The following is a 25,802-nucleotide window of genomic DNA, read 5'->3' as shown; positions in this document are numbered from 1 at the left end:
ATTTGTGATTCAACTCCACTTCTTGCATTGTTGCTTTTTATGAAAGATACAGTTTCAGCTGTAAACATATTTAGATGTTGTGCTGAAGTTAAAGTACTCTTCTTAACCTCGTGCCATGTTATTTTACAAATTACAGGCATGTTATTTACAATCACTAAGATGAAATTGCATTTGAATACTCCCAAGTCCCTTAAAATATTAGCACATGGATATTTGTATACATGCAAATGCCAATGATCCATTCTCGGTTATGTAATCACTTTTGGTATAATATACCATTGAGTGCAGCAGATATAGCAAAGTTCTTCAAAAAAAAAAAATTGAATATATATATATATATATATATATATATATATATATATATATATATATATATATATGCACACACATACAGTACCGGTCAAGATTTTGGAAACATTACTATTTTTTATGTTTTTGAAAGAAGCCTCTTATTCTCATCCAGCTTGTATTTATTTGATCAAAAATACTGGAAAAAATAGGCTTGGCGCGATAGTCGGTGTTACCGGTGTTACACGGTGTTCAGTCGCAACACCGGTTTCATCACTTTGCAGCACCGCAAAAAAAAATGTTTTAAAGCAATTACGCAGTATCCATATTTTCTGTCTCCAGTTGCGTTGTATGATCACGCTCAACCATTCAAGCGTGACAAAACAAGAGACCGCGCTGTAAGTCCTGCCTATTACACACGCACACATACATACACACACACACACACGAAAAAGACGCGCGTCGTCAGTATCGAGTTCTCTTTTCGGCCTTGAACAAGGATTGGTATACCGGTAGCCTAATAATCATGAATGCACTCTCTTGTGTGCATGAATTAATCTTTTAACACATCTCCGGCGAACTTTTCACGCAAAAGAAAAACTCTTCATAAAGCGCAGTGAAATTCATGTGGCGTTTTCTGTTGGAACGAGGTTGTTCGTTAAATTCACACGAGCTCTAAACGAATGCGAGACTGCTGCGATTAGTCAAAATTTATTAATGAAATAAAATCAGAGGGAATAGTTTCTTTAATGTATTTTTTCTTTTATTTTTTACCGGTTGGCCGGTCACACGGCTTTCATAGTTTACAGTTAGGCTAGTGCGGAGACCAGGGCCGGGTTTCCCGATAACGATGTATCTAAACTCTTAAGAGCGTTCTCTATGTGCAAGGTTACGCTCGTCACACGCCGCAATTCCACACGCGTTTCCCAAAAATGCACTTAACATGAATGCGCGAGAACGCGTTCCTGCTACTTAAGAGTCGCTGTCCATTCGCGAAGTGCTGAAACGTAACCTTACATATTCGTATTCTTTTTAATAAACGTTTTATGTTTAATATAAGCGTTTGCGTTTTTCAAGAATAATAACGAACCCACCATTCAAACACTGTGGTTGAATCCGAAATCGCGCCCTATACCCTCAAATAGGGCGTTATTGTTCTCAACATGATCTCAAGCAGTGAAAAATAGAGGACACTGACAACGCGCTGAAAGACAGGACCAAGCAGGTAATATTTAATATGAAACAAAGTCTCAACTTTCAAATTTGGTCAGTCAAACAAAAATAAAATAGGCCTACCGTTTTTTGGCTCTTTAATGTGTTGTGACAGATTGCCTCAGTTAAAGCAAGTTCAAATCCTCCGAAGTTAATCAATAACTCTTCTGACTGCTTTGTCGCACAAAAATGGTGGAATTTGATTGGTCAGATCGCATGTCAATCAAACTCAATACGAATGATGAATTGACGCCATGTAAAAAAAAAAAAATTTACGTCATTCTATACCCCCCACTCCCACGATGAAACCGGTAATACCGGTGTTGTCACAAGTCGATTAACCGGTGGGAGAATATTATCACCGTCACATCTCTATGATATATACATCATATGATTATGATATATACATCATCTGTATGTGTGAATATATGTGATATATTATTACAATTTAAAATAATAATGGTTTTCTATTTTAATACATTTTTAAATATAATTATTCCTGTGATCAAAGCTGAATTTTAAGCATCATTACTCCAGTCTTCAGTGTCACATGATCCTTCAGAAATCATTCTAATATGATGATTTGATACTCTGTTATTATCAATGTTGGAAAGTTGTGCTGCTGAATATGTTTTGGAACCTGTGATACTTTTTTCAGGATTCACTGATGAATAAAAAGTTTAAAAGAACAGCATTTAAATAGAAATCTTTTTAATTAATATACATTTTTACTATTATTTTTTTATCAATTTAACACATTCTTGCTGAATAAAAGTATTAATTTCTTTCAAAAAAAAAGAATTATATATAATATAATAATATAATATATATTGTTATATATAATATACCTTATATACGTTTATATATATTTAAAACATTGCACAAGGGGGTTATCATCAAAATATTACATAGTTTAAGGGCTTTTTGTTGTTGTTGTTGTTGTTGTTGTTACGGGTGAGTTACAAAGATTAAAGGAAGAACTGTGCCGCAGCTCAGCGACTCTAAACAAGTCTGGCCCACTGATTTACACATCACGTGATCCGCGTCCGGCCAATCAGCGCTCGCGCTCACATCCCGGAAATGGTGCCCATTTGATGTCCTACATTCCTCTCCAGGTCTCAATCATATTTCTGTTCGCTGTCCTTGCGGAATATTAATGTGTAACGATGGTGTTGACGGTGCGTCGGACTCTGTCTAATGTTATTAGACACCTGGAAGCTCGTTGGCTCTAATAAAGCGATGTTTTTACGGAGGAACAAATTGATAATAAAAGAAAAAACAATGAGGCCTAATGGGAAAGATGAAGAACAAGTGTCAAGCTGAGGAATTGAACACACAACAGGTGAGCTGCAAAGATTCACGAAGACAGTAAATGTGAGGTTTTATAAATGCATACAGCACGTCAGGTTGTATTTACGCAGCCAGCGAACCCTTTGACACCGTCACGGTATTTGTTGGCTGGGAACTGTAAGGTTAAGACATGTTTGACTGTCATATTGAAAGTTGAATAGTTTGTTTGTGCTACATTTGTCGCTGCCACACCTCTTTTTTATTTTTTTTTATCAAACAGTAGCAACCATTACCATGACAACCCCTCCCTGGCTACAGCCGTTTCTATAGCAACCACCCTGGATCACCTAGCTAGAGCGGTTGCTATGGCAACGGACGTTTGATTTGTACTTGTATTTTTATTTCATTGCGTAATTATAAATCAGTACAAAATAAATAATACAGAACAGTGAACATGAACGTGGGGATACAGAATAAAGGAAAACAATTAATTATTTTTTTACAATTTATATAAAACTTTTTCTAAAATACAGGACGTTTTCAAAGCTTTTTTATTGGAGGGAATTTTTTGAAGTGATGACAATAATAACTGTAAATCATAAGCAAATACTTTGCAGTTAGGTTTGAATGTTTGATTTGTACTTGTTTTATCTGGATAGTTAGACATACCTTAAAATTGCAGTCATACAGGCAATGACTTGAACGCATCTCTTAAAGTGAAAAATTTAGGTGGTATGAATCATGTAACTGAAAATTGTGAATAAAAAGGTGAAATTCTTGAAAAGAAAAAACTAAACGTGTTGACAAATGACATTTGGCATATTATTATTATTATTTGTTATTTCTTAAGTGAAGCACTTATGTTTTAAAATATTAATATATTAAAAACTTTATTGTAACATAACTAACTTGTTTTCAGTAAAATCCTTAAACTTTTGTTAAACTTAACGTTTTGTTCAAGTCGAATGGAGTCACCTTAAGAAAACTTATTCAAATTTGTTAAAAATTAAAATTAATATTTTTCATAAATTTCTTCATTTATATTTTATATATTAAAAAAAACTGTGTAAAAAACTTTAAAATTGCTGCCATACAGACAATTATTTTATTTTATTTAAAAAAAATTTTTTTTTGAACATTTTGATATTTTGTGAAGAAATAAAGTGAAAAACATCTAGGAGTTCTAAATGTCACTGAAAAAAAATATCTCATTAAAAAAAAGTTTAGTATAATATTATTATTTGTTTAGCAGGGAATCAGTTTTGTTTTAAAATATTAATATTTGAAATCCATCATGTCATTATCATAGGATAACCAGCATGCATAAGCCTTATTGTCGTTTTACTCACATCAAATGAAGTAACCCTAAGAAAACATCTTTATATTTGTTTCTCAAACAATTATAATATCATATAAAAGTTTTTGAAAATAATTAGGTTATGCAAGGAATAACCTTTCTTTTCTCTTAACATTTCTAGGCATGTCCTCACAAATGCAAGCGTTTTCCTCTCCCTCCGTGTCCTCCAGTGGCCTGTCCCGCTCCAAAAAACTGAAGGTGGAAAACCATGTATGGAACGTGAGCAGCCAATCGGGTGAGAGCAGCTACTACCAGCACAGCCCGACCCAGACCAATGGCTCTTCCCCCTCTACATCTGGATTCAACCCCAATTACAACTCCTCCAACCTGGTGTTTCCTCCTCCTGGAGGCTCGCGGGAACAGACAGTGGTGCGTGCCGCGGACAGCACCGGCAGCGTCCCGGAGCCTTCGTCCTCCTCCTCATCATCGTCCACGTCCAGTCGGCGTGGAAAAGAGGAGGGCTCCATCTCTGTGACAGGCGAGGGCTATCAGAAACAGGGCAGTCGGAAGCGGAAGAGCGAGGAGGTGGACAGCAGCGACAGCGTGCAGATTCTGGAGGAGCTCTCGGCTCCTGTGCTCCCCAACCGTGTGGCCGGGGGTGGAGGCAACGCCACGGCTCAGTCCATCGCTCATTCCACGTCCACCACCAAGAGCAGCAACTCCCACAGTGAGGGCGACTACCAGCTGGTGCAACACGAGATCCTCTGCTCCGTCTCCAACAGCTACGAGGTTCTGGAGTTCCTCGGCCGGGGGACATTCGGACAGGTCGCAAAATGCTGGAAGCGTGGGACGAATGAGATCGTGGCCATTAAGATTCTCAAGAATCATCCGTCATATGCCCGCCAGGGTCAAATAGAGGTGAGCAGCTCACCGGAATCAAAACTTTTCCCAAATTATTGTACATTAGTGAGTAAAATTAAGTTCCTTTGTTCCTCAGAGTAAAATGAAAAGTCTCAACAAGAAATAAATAAACTGTCGCAACTGAGAGAGATATAAAGTTGCAATATAAAGTGGAGAAATAGTTCTAACCGTGAGATGTACAGCCACAATATCAAGAAATGGTCAAAATTGTGAGATATACAGTCGCAGTAATGAGAAATAGTAAAAATTGTGAGATATACAGCCACAATATCAAGAAATGTTCAAAATTGTGAGATATACAGCCACAATATCAAGAAATGGTCAAAATTGTGAGATATACAGTCACAATGTCAAGAAATAGTAAAAATTGTGAGATATACAGTCGCAGTAACGAGAAATGGTCAAAATTGTGAGATATACAGCCACAATATCAAGAAATGGTCAAAATTGTGAGATATACAGCCACAATATCAAGAAATGGTCAAAATTGTGAGATATACAGCCACAATATCAAGAAATAGTAAAAATTGTGAGCTATAAATGGCGCAGTAACGAGAAATAGTAGCAGTTGTGAGATATACAATCACTTTTACAAGAAAAAGATACAATTGTGAGATATAAAGGCGCAGTTGCGAGAAATAGTAGCAATTGTGAGATACTAAGTTGCAATTGTGAGATAAATTAACATAATTTACCAAATGAAAAGTTGCACATTCAAGAAATAATTTTTACTCTGAGGAGGAAACAGACTTCCATTACAAAAACCTGTCATATCTCTCATAATTAATACTGGACTGATGCAATAACAAATGTCTACGCCATCTATTTCTAAGTGAGCAATTAATCATCAATCATGTGCTTGATGTTAATTTGCTTAAAGGGGTCATCGGATGCCCATTTTCCACAAGTTGGTATGATTCTTAAGGGTCTTCATGTAAAGTTTGTAACATACTTTGGTTAAAATTCCTCAATGGTTGTGTAAAACAACAATGATCTTTAAATGATAATGAGCAACTGCTCACCCCACCCCTCTCTTCCATGGGGGTCGTCGACACAAGACACGTAAAGTGCTGCCTTGGTGGACAGTATACAAATGTCTGAGGGCGTAAATATGCTAATACGGGACAGTCCGTCAGCGGTCGTGGGCGGAGCATGAGCAATATGACATCATATTGCTGAGAAAATCCAAACGGCTTGATTATTGAGAGTGTTTAGACTTTTTGAGGATTAAAAAAAAGGAGTGAATGGATTTGTTTCATTGTATGGTGGTTATATCCACACTCTGCAAAGATACATGTATGTGCAAACACCATATAAAAGTGAATTTTGCATCGGATGACCCCTTCAAATATAAAGTTTAATTTGAACTCAATCCTGTCTTTTTAAAGGTGAGCATCCTCAGCCGTCTTAGCACAGAGAATGCAGATGAGTTCAACTTTGTGCGCTCTTACGAGTGCTTCCAGCACAAGAACCACACGTGTCTGGTGTTTGAGATGCTGGAGCAGAACCTCTATGACTTCCTCAAGCACAGCAAGTTCAGCCCGCTGCTCCTCAAGTGCATCCGGCCGGTCCTGCAGCAGGTTGCCACGGCTCTGATGAAGCTGAAGAGTTTGGGTCTCATCCACGCTGATCTGAAGCCTGAGAACATCATGCTTGTCGACCCCATCAGACAGCCCTACAGAGTCAAAGTCATCGACTTCGGTTCAGCCAGCCACGTCTCGAAGGCCGTGTGCTCAACCTACCTGCAGTCTAGATACTACCGGTAAGGGAGACTTGATGTCAAAAGGAACTGACAGTTGAAGTTGAAGTACATTTACATTTGTGCATTTAGAAGACGCCGTCTAAAGCAACTCCAAGTCCAGGTTGTGTGCACTACATGTTAATTATGACCAATAAAACATAATTATTTTAATGTTACAGACAAAAATTCATACAATGGCTAATGCTATAAATACTGTTATCTGTTTAAAAAAAAAAAAAAAAAAAAAAAAATCTATTTGGCGGAAACTCTTTTTCGGGTTTTGTACAGTTTTACAAGCATCCAAAGCCAGTCATTATAAATAATTTTAAGATATCATAATTTATTATGCATAAATAGCTGTTAATTTCTCATATTGATGACTTCCAATATTGACCTCTAGACCTCTATTGTTCCCAATCATTTATAATGGTCTGCTGATGTGAATGTTTCCTGATGGCATTAATTCTGATATATGATATATAATAGAATTTATAGATAACATAACTAAAATTCATGTAATATATTAATTTGAAATTCACTAAAATATTCACTTAAAATATTTGGGGGGGGGGGGGGGTGTTTTATCTCTTTGTGGAAATGACACAAATTTGGAGGATAATTGGAGGCATTGGAAGATAATCATAAAATGGCTAAATAGCAATATTCTGTCAATATCAAAGATGTGTATTATAATCTGTCTATCACTTACTATCCTTCATCCCTAAAGAATCTGTTACATTTACTACATCATATGTGTCGTTTTACCCGTCATTCTCCCAATCTTCCCCCCAATCTCCCAATGAAATTAAACTAATTTATTCATTAGTTTATTATAATTTATTATTAATTTGTCTGTTGCGGTGCAGAGCTCCTGAGATCATTCTGGGCCTTCCATTCTGTGAGGCCATTGACATGTGGTCACTGGGTTGTGTCATTGCTGAACTGTTTCTGGGCTGGCCTTTGTATCCGGGAGCTTCAGAATATGATCAGGTCAGTAATAAGGTTTTGTTGCTTCGATTTAATCAGTTCTGAGCAAAATCAATTCGCTTTGTGCAAAATTGAATTGAGAAAGCTATCAGTAGATTTAGGAAGTGATACAAGGGGGCTCTAACACTTCTACTGAAGAGTCTAGCCAATGGCAGTAATCTCGCAACGGTCAATACTGGCAGATATATTAGGCTACGTTCAGACTGCAGGTAAATGTGGCCCAAATCCGATTTTTTGCTCATTTGTGACTCAGATCTGTTTTTGTCATGAGAGTGTGAACAGCACAAACCACATGGAATCTGATCTTTTCAATTCTGTTGTGGTCCTAAATCCGTTTTGCAATGCAACCTCAGTCTGAACAGTCATATCAGAATTCGTGCGAGTTTTACATCACTCTAGAGCAACATTCGTCACAATTCTGCACTCATGGGAACTGGAATCTGATATTGGCCACATTTAAAACAACAAAATGAACAGCTAGCCTATACAAAAAACCCCGGATCTGAGCAATAAATCGGAATTGAGTGTAGCCTCAGTTTATTACTAGTAAATAATCATATATAGACAAAGTTCTGTCTTGAAACTCTAGATGGCGCAGGCTGATATCTCTATAGGACACAGCTGATTGGTTCCTTCTGTATCAGTAGCCAATGAGATCATTGCTCAACCTTCAAGTACTGGTCAGCATTTGCTGTAGCAGTTCAATGCGCTTTCAGAAACCCTCCTCCTTCCCCAGCTCCACCTGTATAGATCTGCTATAGATAATGTATGCTATTTTGTACAGCATTTGTATTGTCACATCCATTCCCATGCCAAACACTCAGAGAGTTGTCATAGCAGAAATAACAACTATGGACTAGTTATCTGTCTCTGCATACACTCCTTAGCTACAACAAACTGTTTACAGTGTGTCCATCTGTGAGGAATGGGTGTATAATCTACATGTAATATATATGCCTGGTTGTTTTTTCTACAGATTCGGTACATTTCCCAGACTCAAGGTTTGCCAGCTGAGTATCTCCTGAGCGCCGGCACTAAAACCAGCCGTTTCTTCCACAGGGGCCCAGACTCCAGCTATCCTCTCTGGAGACTCAAGGCATGTCCCCCTTAAAGCACTGCTCTGTATTTTATTTGCTAAGACATCAGCGGTCAATAGATGATTAAACACTTTCCGTTTGTTTCTGTTTTTAGACTCCCGCAGAGCACGAGGCAGAGTTTGGGATAAAGTCCAAAGAGGCTCGGAAATACATTTTTAACTGCCTTGATGACATGATGCAGGTAGTGCTGTGTCTACAGTAATGTGTGGAATAATCAGATACAAATGTGTACTCTCAGGTCGGAGCCGATAGCCTCGTGGACGACACTCCGACATTGTAGTAATATTTCTCAATATTGCTGTATTTGCTATATTTTAGATCAGATAAATGCATCCTTGGTGAGACTTCTTTCACAACTTGGTTTTCCAATCATAAAAGAGTTTGTTAATACTTCCTTATGACACATGGTGCCTTCACTCCAGGTCAACATGACTAACCTGGAAGGCACGGACATTTTAGCGGAGAAGGCTGATCGGAGGGAGTTCATTGACCTGCTAAAGAAAATGCTAACACTAGACGCAGACAAGAGGATCACGCCCACGAAGACCCTCAACCATCCGTTTGTGACTATGGCTCACCTACTTCACTTCCCACACAGCTCTCAGTAAGCCCTGCTGATGAGTTGATTATCTACATATAATGTATATAGAATAGCCACATATCTGTCTGTACTCCTCTGAGGACACTAACCTCAGTGTCGCCCTCTCTTGTTGTGCAGTGTGAAGTCCTGCTTCCAAAACATGGAGATCTGCAAGCGCAGGTGTACAGCATTCGACAATAACAAGAACCTGTTCGCCAGCCACAACACCCCCAGCGCGGCCGCCAACCTCACGGTCACCTTCAGCAGTCAACTCAATCAGCACAGTCAGGTGTGTGCTAATGCACAGATGCATTACATCAAATTTCATTTGTTTGCAATGCATTTGGATTCAGTATGTTGAATAATATAAGAATATAATTATGCAACTGAGTATCACTGGTAATGCATGTGTGCGTTAAAGCCATAGTTCACCTAAAAATGACAGTTCTGTCATCATTTTTTGGAGCTCTTTTCCATACAACTTCAGTTCATATTGGCCATGTCTGTTAAATCTCCTAAAATGTCAAAAAACTTCCACAAAATCGGCTCGAATGACTCACGCAAGTCTTCTGAAATTGTATGACTGCTGATCATTTCTGAACCACTGCAACCAAATCAGTGAGTTGAGAATCTTAGAACCGACTGAAGCGAATATTGAATTTAACAAAAGCGTCCTTCACAAATCAGACTGATCTGGCTCTCAAGCTCAACTCAGTGACTCAGTTATTCATTTCTCGAGTTAGCAGGTCAAAGGAGGGCAAGATTACTGGTGAATTTGAATAGAACTTTGCTCTGTTCCTCACACAAAGTTATCGTATTACTTCAGAAGACTTGAGATATAGCAGTGTGATTTTAGTATTATTTATATACTATTACAGTATTTATTAATATTTGAATGAGCTTTTATTTGTAATATTTTAGTAGTTTTCATTTTAGTTTTCTGTTCTGTGCTCTAGTCATTTTTTTAATATTATCTTTTTTAATATATCTTAGTTTTCTTTCTTTTTTATTTTAGGTGTAGTATTTTTTGTATTTCAATTTATTTATTTCAGTTAGTTGCCAAGGCAACATTTCTCATTCTTATTTAAGTTTAAGTTCAGGTTATTCATGTAATATTTATATTATATTATATATATATGTACTGTATATATATATATATATATATATATATATATATATATATATATATATATATATATATATATATATACATATATTTAAGAGTTTAAGTTTTAGTTAAAGGGTTAGTTCACCCAAAAATGAAAATTCTGTCAGTAATTACTCAGTATTTACATGTAATACTCTGTAGTAATACTCTGTAAATACTCTGTAATTAATGGGTAAAGTAACCCTCATGTTGTTCCAAACCTGTAAGACTTTCGTTCATCTTCGGAACACAAATTAAGATATTTTTGATGAAATCTGAGAGCTGTCTCACTCCTTCTAAGGCTGCTAGGTAATTGCATCTGCCGGCCCAGAAAAGTTAGTAAAGACATCGTTAAAATAGTCCAAGTGACTACAGTGGCTCAACCTTATGTTTATCAAGCGACGAGAATACTTTTTGTGCGAAAAAAAAACTAAATAATGACTTTATTCAACTATTAATTTTCTTCCGTGTGGGCCTCTGAGTGAGTTCACGAGAGTGACACGACACATGCGCAAGAACTGAGAAGATGACGCAGATGGTTCTCGATGTAGTGTTCAAACTGGTTCTAAAGTGTGCATTTCCTGGATGTCCGAATCGTGAGAAACCAACGAAAAAACGTAAAAGTGCCTTACCAATGCTGCAAAATGAATGGCTTACCTTTCACACTTTCCCATCAAATGATCATGAGCCTCATCTTCTCAGTTCTCGCGCATGCGTCGTGGCGCTCTTGTGAACTCACTCAGAGGCCCACACAGAAGAAAATGAATAATTGAATAAAGTCGTTATTTTTGTGTGTTTTTTTGCGCACAAAAAGTATTCTCGTCGCTTGATAAATTTAAGGTTGAGCCACTGTTTTTTCTAACTTTTCTGAACCGGCAGAATGAAATTGCCTAGAAGCTTATGAAGGAGTGAGCCAGCTCTCAGATTTCAACAGAAATTTCTTAAATAGTGTTCCGAAGATGAACAGAAGTCTTACGGGGTTGGAACAACATGAGGGTGAATAATTACTGACAGATTTTTGGGTGAACTAACCCTTTAACAATGACAACACTGAAATATATAGTGCACAAGTCATATGAACTACCTTATATGTGGTTGATTTGGTCATTTTTGGAGTTTTGGAGTCAGTCGTGGTCACTATGAATCGTCTGCGTAAAGAGGTTTGGATCATCATGAGTGTCAGTAAATAATGTCACAACAGTCATTTTATGTGAACTGTAGCTTTAAAGCGTAGTATGCATGCTATATTAAAGTCTTCAGTGCTATTTCTGTGCTTAGTCAGTGGTGTTAAGAATCTCCCTCTCTTCCCGTAACTGCCAGATGGCCTCCACGGGGGGCCAGTCCCTGTCTCTTAGCAGCAACGTTCCTTTACTGAACTACCAGCCTGGTCTGTACCAGCAGGCCACTATAAATATACCAGGCTTGGCTCAGCAGAGTGTGCCGTTGCAGGCTCGCCCTACTCAGCTGTGTGCCCAGACAGAGCCCTTCCAGCAAACCCTCATTGTGTGCCCTCCTACCATCCAGGGTGAGCCTGTACCCTACCCCGTTTACCCAATCCTGCTACAGCTTTGTCCAAACCCACTTCTCCCTACATCCTATCCTCCTTTCCTTTAGACTCATGCTGCTTCCAAATGCATTTAAACTGAATCACTCATGTTTAATTCACCAGGGCTGCAGACCTCCAATAAACACACTGGATATCCAGTGAGAATGGACAACTCAGTACCCATAGTGCCCCAGAACCAATCCACCCAGCCCCTACACATTCAGCCCAGCATGCTCACACAGGTAAGCATCTGCTTGTGTGTCCATGAGCAAACAGTGTGTTATCTGGAGGTCTTTCTCTTCTTTCATGGTTTCATATGATCCTTGTTTCTCTGTTCTTGTAATTCCCTCACTTTTAGCACATAGGCATTTATGATTGAGTGTTTGGTTTTTCTTAAATCACTTTATTCCTCTTTAATTTGCAATAAGAATAACAGTGAAGACTAAAAACAAAAGGGACAGCGATTTTTAAAACCGTGTGTCCCATGAACTGTGTGTATTTTGGAAGGCCAAACAAAGTAGTTTTTTCTTTCGCAACGGAAAACACAGCGTCTCCACGACGTGGCGGCGCCGGCGCCTAGAATAAGAGTTACGCCGCCTTTCTTTGCGTATACATTTGGGCGGTGTTATGAAACTCTGCCCCCACATACTGATGTAGATTTGTGTAGGCGTGTTTGAATGAATCGTTTTAGGTAGGCGTGGCTGAGCCTTAACTTTTACAAAGAATGTCTCTATGGGTTTGACACTGAGCTTTGTAAATATGCAGATCTTAACAGCTACATAACACACTATAGAAAAAGGAAAACAAGAAATCGCATCATATGACCCCTTTAATGGTGAGACCTTTGTTTTTGTAATCAGGCTCCCCAAAATTCTATGAAAATTTGGATTTAGATTTATCGGCCAGTGTAACAGTTATCGACTTTCAAATATAAAGAATTCATATTATTGGTATCGGTCAAAATTTTCATATCGGTGCATCCCTGAAATGTTCTATTATCTGATCTGTTGTAGATATAGTTTCTGTTCATATGCAGATTTTCTGCTTAAGAAACGTTTCTTATTATCATCAATATTAAAATCAGTTGCTTAATATTTTTGTGGAAACCATCATACATTTTTTCAGGATTTTTTGATGAAAAATCAGGCCAAAAAAAGCATCATTTGTATGAAATCTTTTGTAACATTATAAATGTCTTAACTGTCATTTTTGATCAATTTAATATGTCCTTGCTCAATATAAGTATCAATTTCTTGAACAAAATCCTACTGCAGGGTTCCTCAAATCCAGCCCTGGTGGGCCACGGTCCTGCTGAGTTTAGCTTCAGCTCTGATCAAACTCGCCTACCTGTAATTTTCCAGTAACTCTGAAGACCTTGATTGGCTTGCTCAGGTGTCTTTGACTAGCTGAACTCTAAAGGGCAGTGGCTCTCCAGGGCTGGATTTGAGGAGCTCTGTCCTACTGACCCCAAACATTTGAACGGTAGTGTATTTTCAGTGAGTTTGAAAGATCTCTGAATGGAAAGGGTGAGATTTCCGTATAAACAGTCGGTAGGTTGTCGACTAGTGATTTGCTGCCTTTACTATCAAAAGATCTGTTTTGTACTTGTTGTCAATATTTTCTTCATTTTGTGGAAAGTCTTTGGGCGAGTTACTTTCTCGGTCCGCTCAGCCGGCGTGTTGTAACCGTGCTACCCTTTCCTCCATCCTCAGTTCCTCCACACATCCCTCTATCCCTACCCCACCCAGAGCAGCAGCAGCACCCCGCTGGCGCTGGCCTCCCTGCGCCTTCCAGTGGCGGGAATGACGCCGCTGGCCTTGGGCTCTCGGCGTCTGGAGCAGAGTGCCACCATGCTGGTAAACCTGCGCCCTGCCACGAGACACGCCTAGTTCCTCTTCTTTCTCACAATTTTTTCTCTTACAATCTTTGCCTTGCTGCATGTTGCATTTTTAGGCCAAACTTCTGAATTGAATGAAATAAGATAGCGTACCAAACAATAATTGCAAGAAAACATGTTTTTTGATTGAGATGTGTGCTCATGGGCTGCACACAAAAACAACTGTACTATGTGACCACCAATCAGTGTTGTGTAATTTACAACATATGACTCTTATGAACTGGTTCTTTGAATGAATCAATCAAAAAGAACAGTAACCAGTTTGAATCAGCTGAATGAAATCTTCACTGAATGACTCAAACAAAGAGGTTCCTGAATCTCTCACTCAATTGCAAGTTATCATTACTTTTCAGTGATGTCTAAATTTAATTCAGTATCAGTACTGACTAGTTGCTCTTGTAGATGCATATTTGCAAGTAATTTTTTTTTTAATAAATTGTGAACCTGGACCACAAAACCTGGGTCACATGGGTAAATTTTATAAATTGATTAAATAAGCTTTCCATTGATGTATGGTTTGCTAGGATAGGACAATATTTTGCCGAGATACAACTATTTGAAAATCTGGAATCTGAGGGTGCAAAAAAATCTAAACATTATGAAAATCGCCTTTAAAGTTGTCCATTTATGTTTGCGATTGTGCTGCATTCACTCACAAATATAAATGTTTTATATATTTATGGTAGGAAATTTACAAAATATCTTCATGAATCATGATCTTTAGTTAATACCATAATGATTTTTGGCATAAAAGAAAAATCGATAATATTGACCCAAACAATGTATTGTAATGTACCAGGGTCACAGTTATATTTGAATTCAATAATAATAATAGTTTTATATTTAACGTTTTAAAAAATGTTATTTTGAAATATCATTTATTAAAAATAAATCAACATGTATACGGTATATAGAATCATTCACATGTGCATTTGCGTAGATGCACAGACTATGATTGTGACCTAAAGTGTCATAGGTAGCTAATGTAAATTCACTGCACATTGCTATTGCTCTGTGATGTTGTGAAGGGAGTTATGAAAGGAAAATATTAAAAGAATTGATTTGATTTGCCCTAATTTCTAAAGGAGTTTTTTGGGGTTTTGGGTGGAAAGTGGCTGTTTTAGTTTAGTTCTCTTCTTTCTTCACCTATCAATCATGATTTAACAAGGCGGTTTTTCTTTTGGACTGGAGCTGCATCTCTTCTGGGCCCCAGGGCTCTATCCAGTGAAGCATGGCTGCTTGACTCTGTGCAATCCAAGTGATTTCTCTTTCCACAGACCCACTCCTGTGGCAACAAATGTCTCCCCATTGTCTCATTCTCCTTTTTCTTCCACTGCTAACCAGTCACTTCCTCTCTATGCAGATAAATGGACTGGCAACCGTAACTCGTCACTTGTTTTGCTTTGGTGATCACTTGAGTTAATTCCCCGCTCAACTGTCATAGTTTTCTTTCGTATCTTGCATTTATTCTTCTCTTTATAAAAGGCTGATCTGTTCAAATCATGATTTTTTTTGACTCCCGTGAAGGATTCACGATTATTCAAGCTACATAATTGAAATTGACTTTATTACTGTGTTATTTTGTTTTAATGAAGTTCTGCATGATTTTAAGAGCTTGCAGGACAAGATACATTTTTCACGTATGACAGGAAGAGATCGAACAAAGACAAACTGAGCGACGCCACGGTGCTCAGTATTCATCTGTCAATCAAAGTGCATCAATGTCTTAAGCCCTGTTTGCATATTCACTGCAAAAAGGAGTGATATGAAAAGCAACTGTTGACGAAATAGGAAATATGTAATGCATATTTATACTATACCCACCAATCACCATTCTATTACAAAAGCCAATTGCTATTATTGCTAAAAGTTCACCTCTGTTGTCAATTTAGTTTATTGAATCACAGTTTGCATTAAAGCTTTTGACGGCAGTGTTTTTGGGAGTGTGAACAGGCCTTGTTGCTCCAAATGAATAGAGTTACTAAAAAAGTTGTTTTTGGGTTTGTGACAGTGCTTTTGTTAATGTCTTTGTGTGTGTGTGTGTGTGTGTATGTGTTTAGCAGGGCTGGCCTGCAGGCACACAGCAGATCCTCATTCCCTCTTCATGGCAGCAGATGTCAGGCATGGCCATGCACAATCCCAGCCAGCCTGTGCTGTCCGATTCCCCCGTGGGCTCTCTGTTCTCAGACAACACCACCCAACAGAACAGTAGCTGGAGGTCAGAGCTGCCCCCACAGCAGTTTACACTCGCAGTTTTACATTTCAGGTTTTGTTGCAAGCCTGGATTCAATCAACCATCAAGTTTGATTTGCATGAAAGACTTGCTATGGTGTTGCACTCGAGTCTGAATGCATCTGGGGTTTGCTTTACAGGTGTTTCTCACAAAGCCTGTCAAAACATGTCTGTCACAATTCCCCTGGGGTTATTATTTAGTGCGGTCAAATCGATTTATCGCAGTACTGTTATTATAACTAAAACTAAATTCAATACTATTTCAACATTTCCCATTTTCTCATTTAGTTTTAACTTGATGTACTAAAAAAACTGAAATAAATATTAATAACTATATAGACATATAAAAAAAAAACATGTAAAAATAAAAAAAACACAGCAAAGTTACTAAAACTTTCTGAAATTAACATGAAAACGGAAAATATAAACATAAAATCTCATTCTAAAAATGTATTATAACTATCTCAATGATACTAAAATAACACTGATTTCACCTCAAAATCAAAAGAAAATTAATAATAATATGATTTATTTAATAAATTTTACAAATATGTATCAAGAATATATATAACAAGAAAAAAAATGTATTACTTAATTGCTGTTGTTGTTAATGTTATGAAGTTTTTTTTTTTTTTTTTACATTATTTGATTTACAGGTAAGTACCTTTCCCCAACTAATTCTCATTTTCAAAATGCAAAAAAACTCATTCTCATTACTGTAAATATAAAAATGAAGATCTATAATACAAGGTTTTTTTTACATTATTATACTTGTACATAATTTATACAATTTATACATTTATATTATTTAAATAAAAAAATTGTAATACCATTAATGTTTATAACGAACTTAGTGCTTATCACGATTAATCTAATCTAACATAAAACTTTGTGTATATATACTGTATATATAACAAACTTTATGGTAAGAATTGAAAAATAAATTTGAGGTGAAATATGACCTGGGCATGTTCTTGGCATTTTTTGTTTGATTCACGTGTGCATTATTGCCTGATTACAGTGACAGCGCTTCCGGTGGTGCTCAGGCTGGTGACAAAAAAAGCATTTAGCAAAAGTACTAGGTGTGAAAACAGCTTAAAAGTAATGAACTGAAATATTACACCAAGCTGTCACCTGTGTTTCCAAATGTATTTCTTGTTACGCAATAGAACTCATTGCAGAATGACAGTGTGATTTTTGTTGCTGCTGATTGTAATGTAGAACAACATGCCTCTGGAGTGAAAACTGAATTCGATGAATTGCAAATAGCTAATAACCAATTATAACCATTATCAAAACAGCATGCATTTAATACACTCTGTCAGGGGTCGACATGGAGGTCAGTGTGAGGGGCGTAACGTGAGCGCTCAGCCCTCCCACGCAGGAGCAGCCAGCAGTCGTACACAGCAGAGCGGAGGGAAGAGGTCAAAGGGTCGACGTGCTGAGAGCAGAGCCAGGTAACGCTCTTGAGTCTCAATATGTGCAGCCATCTCTGAATAATGTTAAATAGATGGGGGGGGGGGGGGTAGTTTATTATGCAAACATATTAAAAAAATCTGGTAATTTCAAGTCATTTTATTTCTTATTTACCTCGCAGACCCACGTCCTCCCAGCAGCCGGCCTCTTTGGGAGCGCACAACTGTGGTGATGCGTCCCAGCCCATCGTCATCTCCGACACCCCCAGCCCTGCTGTCAGCATCATCACCATCCACAGCGACACTGAGGACGATGACGACAGGAAGTTTCCTCCTGAAAGGTGGGATCACTTTTACATCCCAACTAAAACTCTGTATTGTAGTTTTATATACATTATGCTATGTTATATGGGTCTTATGTATTTTTTTTTCTTTGTAGACTAGTAATACCTACAGTTCACACACACCTTATTTCTAAATTTGCAAAGAAAGGTATGGTAATCTTAATGTAGAAAAAATAGAAATTTCTGTATCAAAAATGTAGAATAATTTACAACACAGATACAAAAAATAAAAATCACTCATCCCTTCAGAATCTCTTAATGCTGATTAAAACAATATTACTAACGTAAGCGAATGGTTTGACTTTGTCCCGACCGTGGAAAAGCCTTTTTAGCATTTAAAGGTTTGGGGTCAGTAAGATTTTGGTCAGTAAGGACGCATTAAATTGATCAAAAGTGACAGTAAATGCATTTATAATGTTACAAAAGATTTGTATTTCAAATAAATGCTGTTCTTTCAAATTTAACATTCATCAAAAAATCCTACAAAAAAAGTGTGTGTCACCGTTTCCACAAAAATATTAAGCAGCACAACGTTTTCAACATTCACAATAATGAAAAATATTTTTCCAAATCACCATATTAGGATGATTTCTGAAGGATCATGTGACACTGAAGATTGTTCTTACATTAATAAATACAATGTTAAATATAAACAAATAGAGCATTTATTTGTATAAGTTATTTAAAATAGTAATAATAATTCACAATAACACCTTTTTAATGAATAAATGCAGCCTTGGAGATCATGAAAGAATTCTTTCAAAAAAAATTCTCTCTTCTCTTGTGTGGCTGCTGTAGTGTGAACCAGCGTACAAACGTCATCAGCTGTGTGACTGTCCATGACTCCCAGGACTCTGACTCCTCCACCAGCACCCCTCTCAGTCCCAAACGCCTTCCCAAGTCTCTAGCCATGGTCACACCCTCAGTGAAGACACAGCTGTGGGACGGAGCGTCAGGAGGTTCGTCAGAGTCATTCAGACTTCTAGTCATCTGAATATTGGGTTTTGATTCATAAAAGGGGCCTTTTCCCTTCTGTCCATTCATGATAGTAATTGCGTCTTACACCAAAAACATTCATAATCAGTTTTAAATCTCCATTTTTAGATTTAAACAGGCTTTTGTTCTACTGTACCTTTCCTATAAGTCAATGTGAAATGTGCACGTGAATAAGAACAAGCTGTTGAATATTGAATAGACATGGATATGCCGGTCATATGATAATGTTGTCATGCTTGTGACATCATAGCTGTGCAGATTTGATCCTTAAATGTTATTTTCTTTGCTTCCAGAGAACAATGCTAATAGTTCTGGAAAATTAAAGAAAGGAACGGCCTCACAGTCCAGCGACCGGCATCAGAGAGCAGCATCAAACAGATCTCAGCCTCTCAACCTGAGCCAGGTACATCTGTACAGGTGCACTGCATGCTTATTGAAGACCACGTGACATCAGAATGGACGTGTTGTGGCTCTTAGTCGATATCTGTTAGCTTTAGCTTTTTACTTTATCCACTACCAGTCAAAAGTTTGGGGTCAGTAAGGAATCAGTACTTTTATTCAGGAGGGACAGTGACATTAAAAGACATTTTGTAATGTTACAAAAGATTCAAATTTGAAATAAACATTCTGTTCATTAAAGAATCCTGAAAAAAATGATCATGGTTTCCACAAAAATATTAAGCAGCACAACAGTTTTCAATGTTGATAATAACTTTGATAATAATAAATGTTTCTTGTGCATCAAATCAGCATATTAGAATGATTTCTGAGGGATCATGTGACACTGAAGCTGAAAATTCGATATTTTCACAATATTACTCTTTTTTTTTTTTTTTTTTTTTTTTTTTTACTGTATTCTGAAATGCAGTCTTGAGCAGAAGAGACTTATTTCAAAAACGTAAAAAATATCGTACTGACCCCAAACTTTTGAATGGTATTGTAAATGAGAGTATACTCCTAAAAGTTGACAAACCAAAATTCAATAGGAAACACAACAACACAAGAAAGGCAATTGTGTGCCAACCATAGACTGTAAAAAAATATGGACGTAGTGTCCGTGACGTCACCCGTAGGTTTCTGAAGACCGTTTTTGAAGCCTAAAGCGGGCGTGGCCGACCGTCGCCATCTTGGTAGCGCGAATTCAATCCCGAATTTATTTATTTTGACAGTCAGACAATGAGCTGAGGTAATGTGACGGCTAACAAACAGCAGACAAACGGCTAATGATGACTAATGACCACAGCAGCGGGAATCCACCTGTCACTCAAAAGTGGACACCCTTAATTATGCAGAACTTTAAGGCTTAATATAATGTAGACGGATGAGTTATAAAAAAATTCACCCCCCCTCACAGTCGTCATGAAGGGCAAAATTAGCTGTATAGACCAAAGCCACATACAGACACCAGGCTGTAAACACGTTTTTTTCTGCTGTAAAATTTGGCATTTTAACATGGGGGAGATACAGATTTGACTCACTTTTGACACCAGCCTCAAGCGGCCAGTCAACGAATTGCAATTTAACTCACTTCCGTGTTGGTTTCAAGAGAGAGACGGGGAGGTTGCCGCTTGGTGCCAACCCAAGGGTGATTGTGACAAAGCAGGGTTTATTTTTAATATCTATCATTGGGTTGTTTTTTCCAACTCGGTCATCAAGTGATTTGTACATTATAATTCATTCAACAGGCGCAGCAATCAATGATGTCATCCCACGATCGTGCAGGGGGCGGATCCCTGAGACGCCAACCCACCTACCCTCCTACAGGCCCCTCCCACTCCTACAGGCTTCATGAGGCGTCACTCTTCGGCTCCGCCTCCAGCCTGTACGCATACCCGGCATCTGCGGCCCTGGCCTCCGTGTCGCAGGCGGTGGATCAGCTGCACAATTCAGCCGGTTCCTCCTGCTCCTCTTCCTCCGGCCGACACACACGCACCGCCGGGCCGTACTCGGCCTCTCTGAGCCTCCTGCAGAAGAACAGTGCCATGGGCGTCATGTGTCAGGCTTCAGCTCCGTACCAGCGGCCTGCAGCGTTTCCCCTCAGCCAGAGGAAACTCCACCAGTACCCGTACCTGTGAGGAGGACCATCTCGACGTGAGCTTTGATATGTGCTGGGGGGAAATGTCAGGATGGTGTTTTTATTGATTATTTTATTCATTTTAGTGTTTTTCTATACAGCATTTCAAAGGAGCACTTCTTGCGTTTCAAAACTATGCCATAAACAGAAAACATTGGTCTTATTTCAGCCATTTCTTAAAAAATGCAACAAAGGCCCTGTTTACACCTGGTATTAAGATGTGTTTTGGTCGATCGGATCACAAGTAGACGAGGGAGACACATTCCCGTTTACACCTGGTGTTTTGATCCTTCTCTTTTGTCCACTTTCAACCACTTCTGTCCTGATGTCTTCGAGAGGAGGGTCTATGGGCAGGTAATGTGTGGCTCAGCAATTTACATATGAACGCGCCCCAGAGACGACAGAAAAATATACGGAGAGCATCAGCTGACAGCCACAAGACCAGCTGAACGCTGTGAGTGTGTGTTAGAAATCAGGAATGGTGAGAGAACATTGTGCTTGGTACGTTTTTAGTCTTCAAACCAAACTTGGGTCTCCAGCCGACAAAGTTAAACCCCGTCTGGCTAGCGCGCTTCACATAATGTTCACGCATTCGGTCAGTATACAGATAGTTGGTGTCTTTTGTGGCTGTTCGAACACATTCGACCAAATGAGTGTTTACTCTACGAAAGCATAATCCGGTCGAATGTGTTTTTTTGACTACTTCTGGAAGTGGTCAAAAGTGGACAGGATGAAACCGGTTTGGACCCCATTTACACCTGTATTTAGCGCCATCCACTTGTGATCGGATAGATGAAAACGCTTCTTAATACCAGGTGTAAACGGGGCCAAAATCTCCTCTAAACTTTGAAACATGGCTGTGTTTGGAATAACATGCTAGCGTACTACTGATGTGTACAGTATGCAAAGGAAATGACCTACTAGATTTTATCCAAAGCGACTTACACATTTTTAACATCTCTCTCTTGACTTATTTAATTGGACTGGCAAAACAATAAGACATTTTTATACAAAATTGCATTAAAAATGCAACAAAAAAAAGTTATAATTCTTATTGATAAGATTAATATAAGAATTTTATGTTATGTTATGAAAATATCACTTTTCCCACCTAATTCTTAATACCATGAAAATTCTGTTTTGCATACTATTTTTTTAAAACGCTGTATTCCATTTATTCCATATAAACCTGTTAAGTCTGAAAAATGTTAATGATGTTTAAAAATAGGCAACATTTGTCAAAATAATGTAAATTTAGTTTAACCTGTCAATCAGAGAATTATGTTTCTGAAGTGTTTAAGCTGTCTTTGGGGCGTGTGTCAGCAGAAGCAATCTCTCCTCTAGAAAGATATTTATAAGGTTTCATTGACGTCTGCCCAATTATAATGTGTTGAGATGATACATGATAAGTGATGTCAGTCTGACAATACTAAAGCATTCTGTTGGCAGACCCAAATATTATATTTGGGATGTTTTTGTTTGCAACATATTTTTAAGTTGCAACAAGACACAGGATGTCATCGCTGCTTTTTATTGGTGATGGGAACCTGAATGTGAACCTGAACCTGAACGGGCCAAAATACCTGGAGAAAGTGATACACAGAAATTTTATATATCTGAAATATAGTTTATGATTGCCATTAAACAGCTGTAGATCACTCATGTCTTGAAATTACCCTATTTTTTCTGCTTTCATATAATGTTTTTAATAAGGGAGATTTATTGCCATATCAAGTTTGTGACATGACCGCAGAGAGCTTTTAGTTACACACTACATCAATGTAACTGTGTGCTTAATTTATTTATTGAATATGTGTGGATTATTAATGGAACTTTATATCTGTTTATATTTAACCTAATAATGATGCTCTTTCTTTTAAATCCTTGTAATTCTGTTCAACTTTGCATAATATTTTTGTTGATTTGAAAGTATCCTCTTATTCTACTAGCACTTATTTCTGATTTGTATTTTAAGTGTTTTATCCATAACCTAAGACTGAATTTGTCAGTGTGAATTGTGACGACAGTTACTTGTTATTTGTTCTGTAATGTCTAAAAGATGACGTTTGGATGGAGTGTTGTCGTGTGGGAACTCGCCCTTGGTGCACAGTGAAAGAAGAGCGAGACCTCTCACAGATAACACTATTTAGATAGCGCTCAGAGCGATGGGTAACATGTTAGCTGTTCATCTCAGTTGATCTTAGAGCACTTGATGTGTTGTACTGAGCTCGTCTCGTGAATGTTGCCGGGGTTCTTGGCTTTGGTGCAATGATGGCTGTTTGTACTGTTTAATCACCGTGTGAAGTAGATGAAATCACAATAAACTCTGATCCAGAATACAGTGTGGGCCTGATGAATCTGAGGTACAGTAGCCAGTGTATGAGAGTGATGAATGAACCGCTCGAGCTGCTTACTACACTCTTAGCTGTGGGTTTATTTTTATAATCTCTAAGGGGAATTTATTCTGGTGATGATCCATTGTCACTGCCATTTTTAGAGGCAGTTTGGCTTTCTGTCCCTCTGGCACTTTAGGAAATGATGCTTTTGCAGACAGGATGGGACTTGGTGTGAATAAAATAGCGTGTACACACACACACACACACACACATATATATATATATATATATATATATATATATATATATATATATGCCTAATGGATGTGTGTGTGTGTGTATATATATATATATATATATATATATATATATATATATATATATATACATGTATGTGTGTATATGTATGTATATGTGTGTATATATGTGTGTCAGTATTTGTAGTTTTTGGATACATTTTTTAAATCATTAAAATTCCTTGAATTTAGTCATTTAGACCAATTTATGAATCAGTTTGACCAATTTATCAACAACCAACTATTTGCTGAATAAAACGTTTTAGTCTATTTAAGGCCAATATTTAGCCAAGCATAAATACAATATATTTACTGTATGTATTTGCTATATAAACTTCCATGACTTTTCCAGGCCTGTAAAACACCATATAAAACAAATATTTTCATGACTGTGGCAGCCCTAATATTTGTAATAAATATTTTATATGAGGCTGCTAGTATAATAAAATATACCTTTCCAGTTTGAACTCAAATTAGTAACACTTTACAAGGTTTCATTTGTTAACATTAGTTAACTACATTAGCGAATATGAATTAACAATGAAAAAATTCTAAAAAATGTATTAATTTTAGTTGATGTTAATTTCTGCATTTACTAATACATTATTAAAATCAAAAGTTGTATCTGATAATATTATTTAATGGACCTCAGCTGACATGACCGAACATTGAACAATTGTATTTTTATTAACTAACATTAACGAAGATAAAAACTTACAAATGTATTGCTCATTGTTGGTTAATGCTAATTTGTTAAACTAATGTTAACTAATGAGACCTTTGGAAGCTTGTTTCCAATAAAAAATACAAAAGGAAATTGCGACTTTTTATCTCAGAATTATGACTATTCTTCTCACAATTGCGAGTTTACATCCTGCAATTAATTTTGTTTTCATAACTGTGAAATGTGAACTCAAAAAAAGTGGGGGGAAAAAAGTCAGAATTGCAAGATCTAATGCCTTTTTCCTGAATGTAGCTCCTGAATGGTTCCAGGGACCATGTGCATTTGTAAATACTAATTTGCTCCAAGTAAAGCCAAATATTAAGCAATTAGCTTGCCAAGATCTTTAAATCCTAAGTAAATATAAGCATATGGTTGAACGCAATGACTACACATCTAATCTCAGTTAAACTCTGTAGACACTGGTGCTGCTGTCTTTGGATGTTTCAGTGGTGTGACATTGTGAGAGGACTCGCAGTGGGTTTCTGGCGTTGACACACATCTGCCAGGTGAACGTATGTGACAGATGCCCTCCCTGCAGCGTTGTGACCTCTGCAAGGGCCGCCCAATGATAGTGGCGCCCAGGAGACCTCATGCTTGGAGCCTGGAGTGATAATCTATGAAGCGCTAAAGCAAAGATGCATCGGATCAAGGTCAAGACACAGTATGAGATTTGTTTGTTGGCTTCACAAGTGCTTTTACCTGAGAGGGTTGAAACTGCAAAACAGCTCATTGTTGAGCGATGATCCATGAAAATATTCTGTATAATATCATATAAATTGCACCTGTTGTCTTTCTGGTTTCTGAGTTATGATTGACCAACCTAGCTGAATAAAGAAGTTGTGATGAAGTGTTGGGTTGGCTGAGACCACATGTAGTTTTGTCTTTGCAAGGCTGAGTTAAAGATGGCAGTCCTTCATCCAGCAAGAAATGTCTGTCAGGCAGGCTGAGATGCGAAAAGCTATCGTCAAAACCTCTGGTTGGAATGAGAGGTAGAGTTGTGTGTCTTCAGCATAGCAGTAATAGGAAAAACCATGTTTCTGAATCACAGATCCTAGTGATGACAAATAGATGGAGAAGAGAAGTGGTCCAAGCACTGAGCCCTGAGGCACTCCAGTGGCTAGATGTTGGGTCTTAGACACCTCACCCCTCCACGACACTGAGAGGTCTGACTTCAACCACTGGAGTGCGGTTCCTAAGATGCCCTTCGTCATGAGGGTTGGCAGGAGGATCTGGTGGTTAACTGTGTGACAGATCCAGCAGGATGAGAACTGAGGATTTTAGCTGCTCTTGCCAGTCTCAAAGCTTCAATAACCGAGAGCAGGGCAGTCTCAGTTGAGTGGCCGCTTTTGAAACCAGACTGGTTGTTATCCAGGAGGTTGTTC

General features: G+C 37.9%; 1 protein-coding gene across 2 annotated transcripts; it reads left to right on the top strand.

Annotated features, from left to right (window-relative positions):
• The first annotated feature begins 2,571 nt into the window (after nucleotides 1-2,571).
• On the top strand, nucleotides 2,572-23,401 carry hipk1a (homeodomain interacting protein kinase 1a). Of its 2 annotated transcripts, XM_079849648.1 has the most exons (17): nucleotides 2,572-2,842; nucleotides 4,269-5,005; nucleotides 6,397-6,770; nucleotides 7,616-7,739; nucleotides 8,713-8,832; nucleotides 8,928-9,014; nucleotides 9,256-9,437; nucleotides 9,552-9,702; nucleotides 11,881-12,085; nucleotides 12,230-12,348; nucleotides 13,819-13,962; nucleotides 16,064-16,221; nucleotides 17,561-17,692; nucleotides 17,833-17,991; nucleotides 18,793-18,953; nucleotides 19,284-19,393; nucleotides 20,676-23,401. In XM_079849648.1, exons 2-17 carry the CDS (start codon nucleotides 4,271-4,273, stop codon nucleotides 21,063-21,065), a joined length of 3,351 nt encoding a protein of 1,116 aa, XP_079705774.1. In that variant the 5' UTR covers nucleotides 2,572-2,842; nucleotides 4,269-4,270; the 3' UTR covers nucleotides 21,066-23,401. The 2 variants fall into 2 exon arrangements, with proteins under 2 accessions (XP_079705774.1, XP_079705775.1); XM_079849649.1 differs by lacking the exon at nucleotides 13,819-13,962.
• The last annotated feature ends 2,401 nt before the right edge of the window (nucleotides 23,402-25,802 follow it).

Source organism: Squalius cephalus, assembly GCF_949319135.1.
Source record: "Squalius cephalus genome assembly, chromosome: 18".
In the NCBI taxonomy this organism is placed as follows: Eukaryota; Metazoa; Chordata; class Actinopteri; order Cypriniformes; family Leuciscidae; genus Squalius; species Squalius cephalus.
Note: the sequence above shows the minus strand (reverse complement) of the source record. Positions and strands in the feature narration are given on the sequence as shown.

Bases quoted from the DNA above. Each gene is read 5' to 3' on its own strand.
- hipk1a (XM_079849648.1), top strand. From the start codon at position 4,271: ATGTCCTCACAAATGCAAGCGTTTTCCTCTCCCTCCGTGTCCTCCAGT. The intron at 9,438-9,551 runs GTAAGCCCTGCT...CTTGTTGTGCAG, and splicing joins CACTTCCCACACAGCTCTCA to TGTGAAGTCCTGCTTCCAAA. The intron at 18,954-19,283 runs GTTCGTCAGAGT...CTTTGCTTCCAG, and splicing joins GTGGGACGGAGCGTCAGGAG to AGAACAATGCTAATAGTTCT.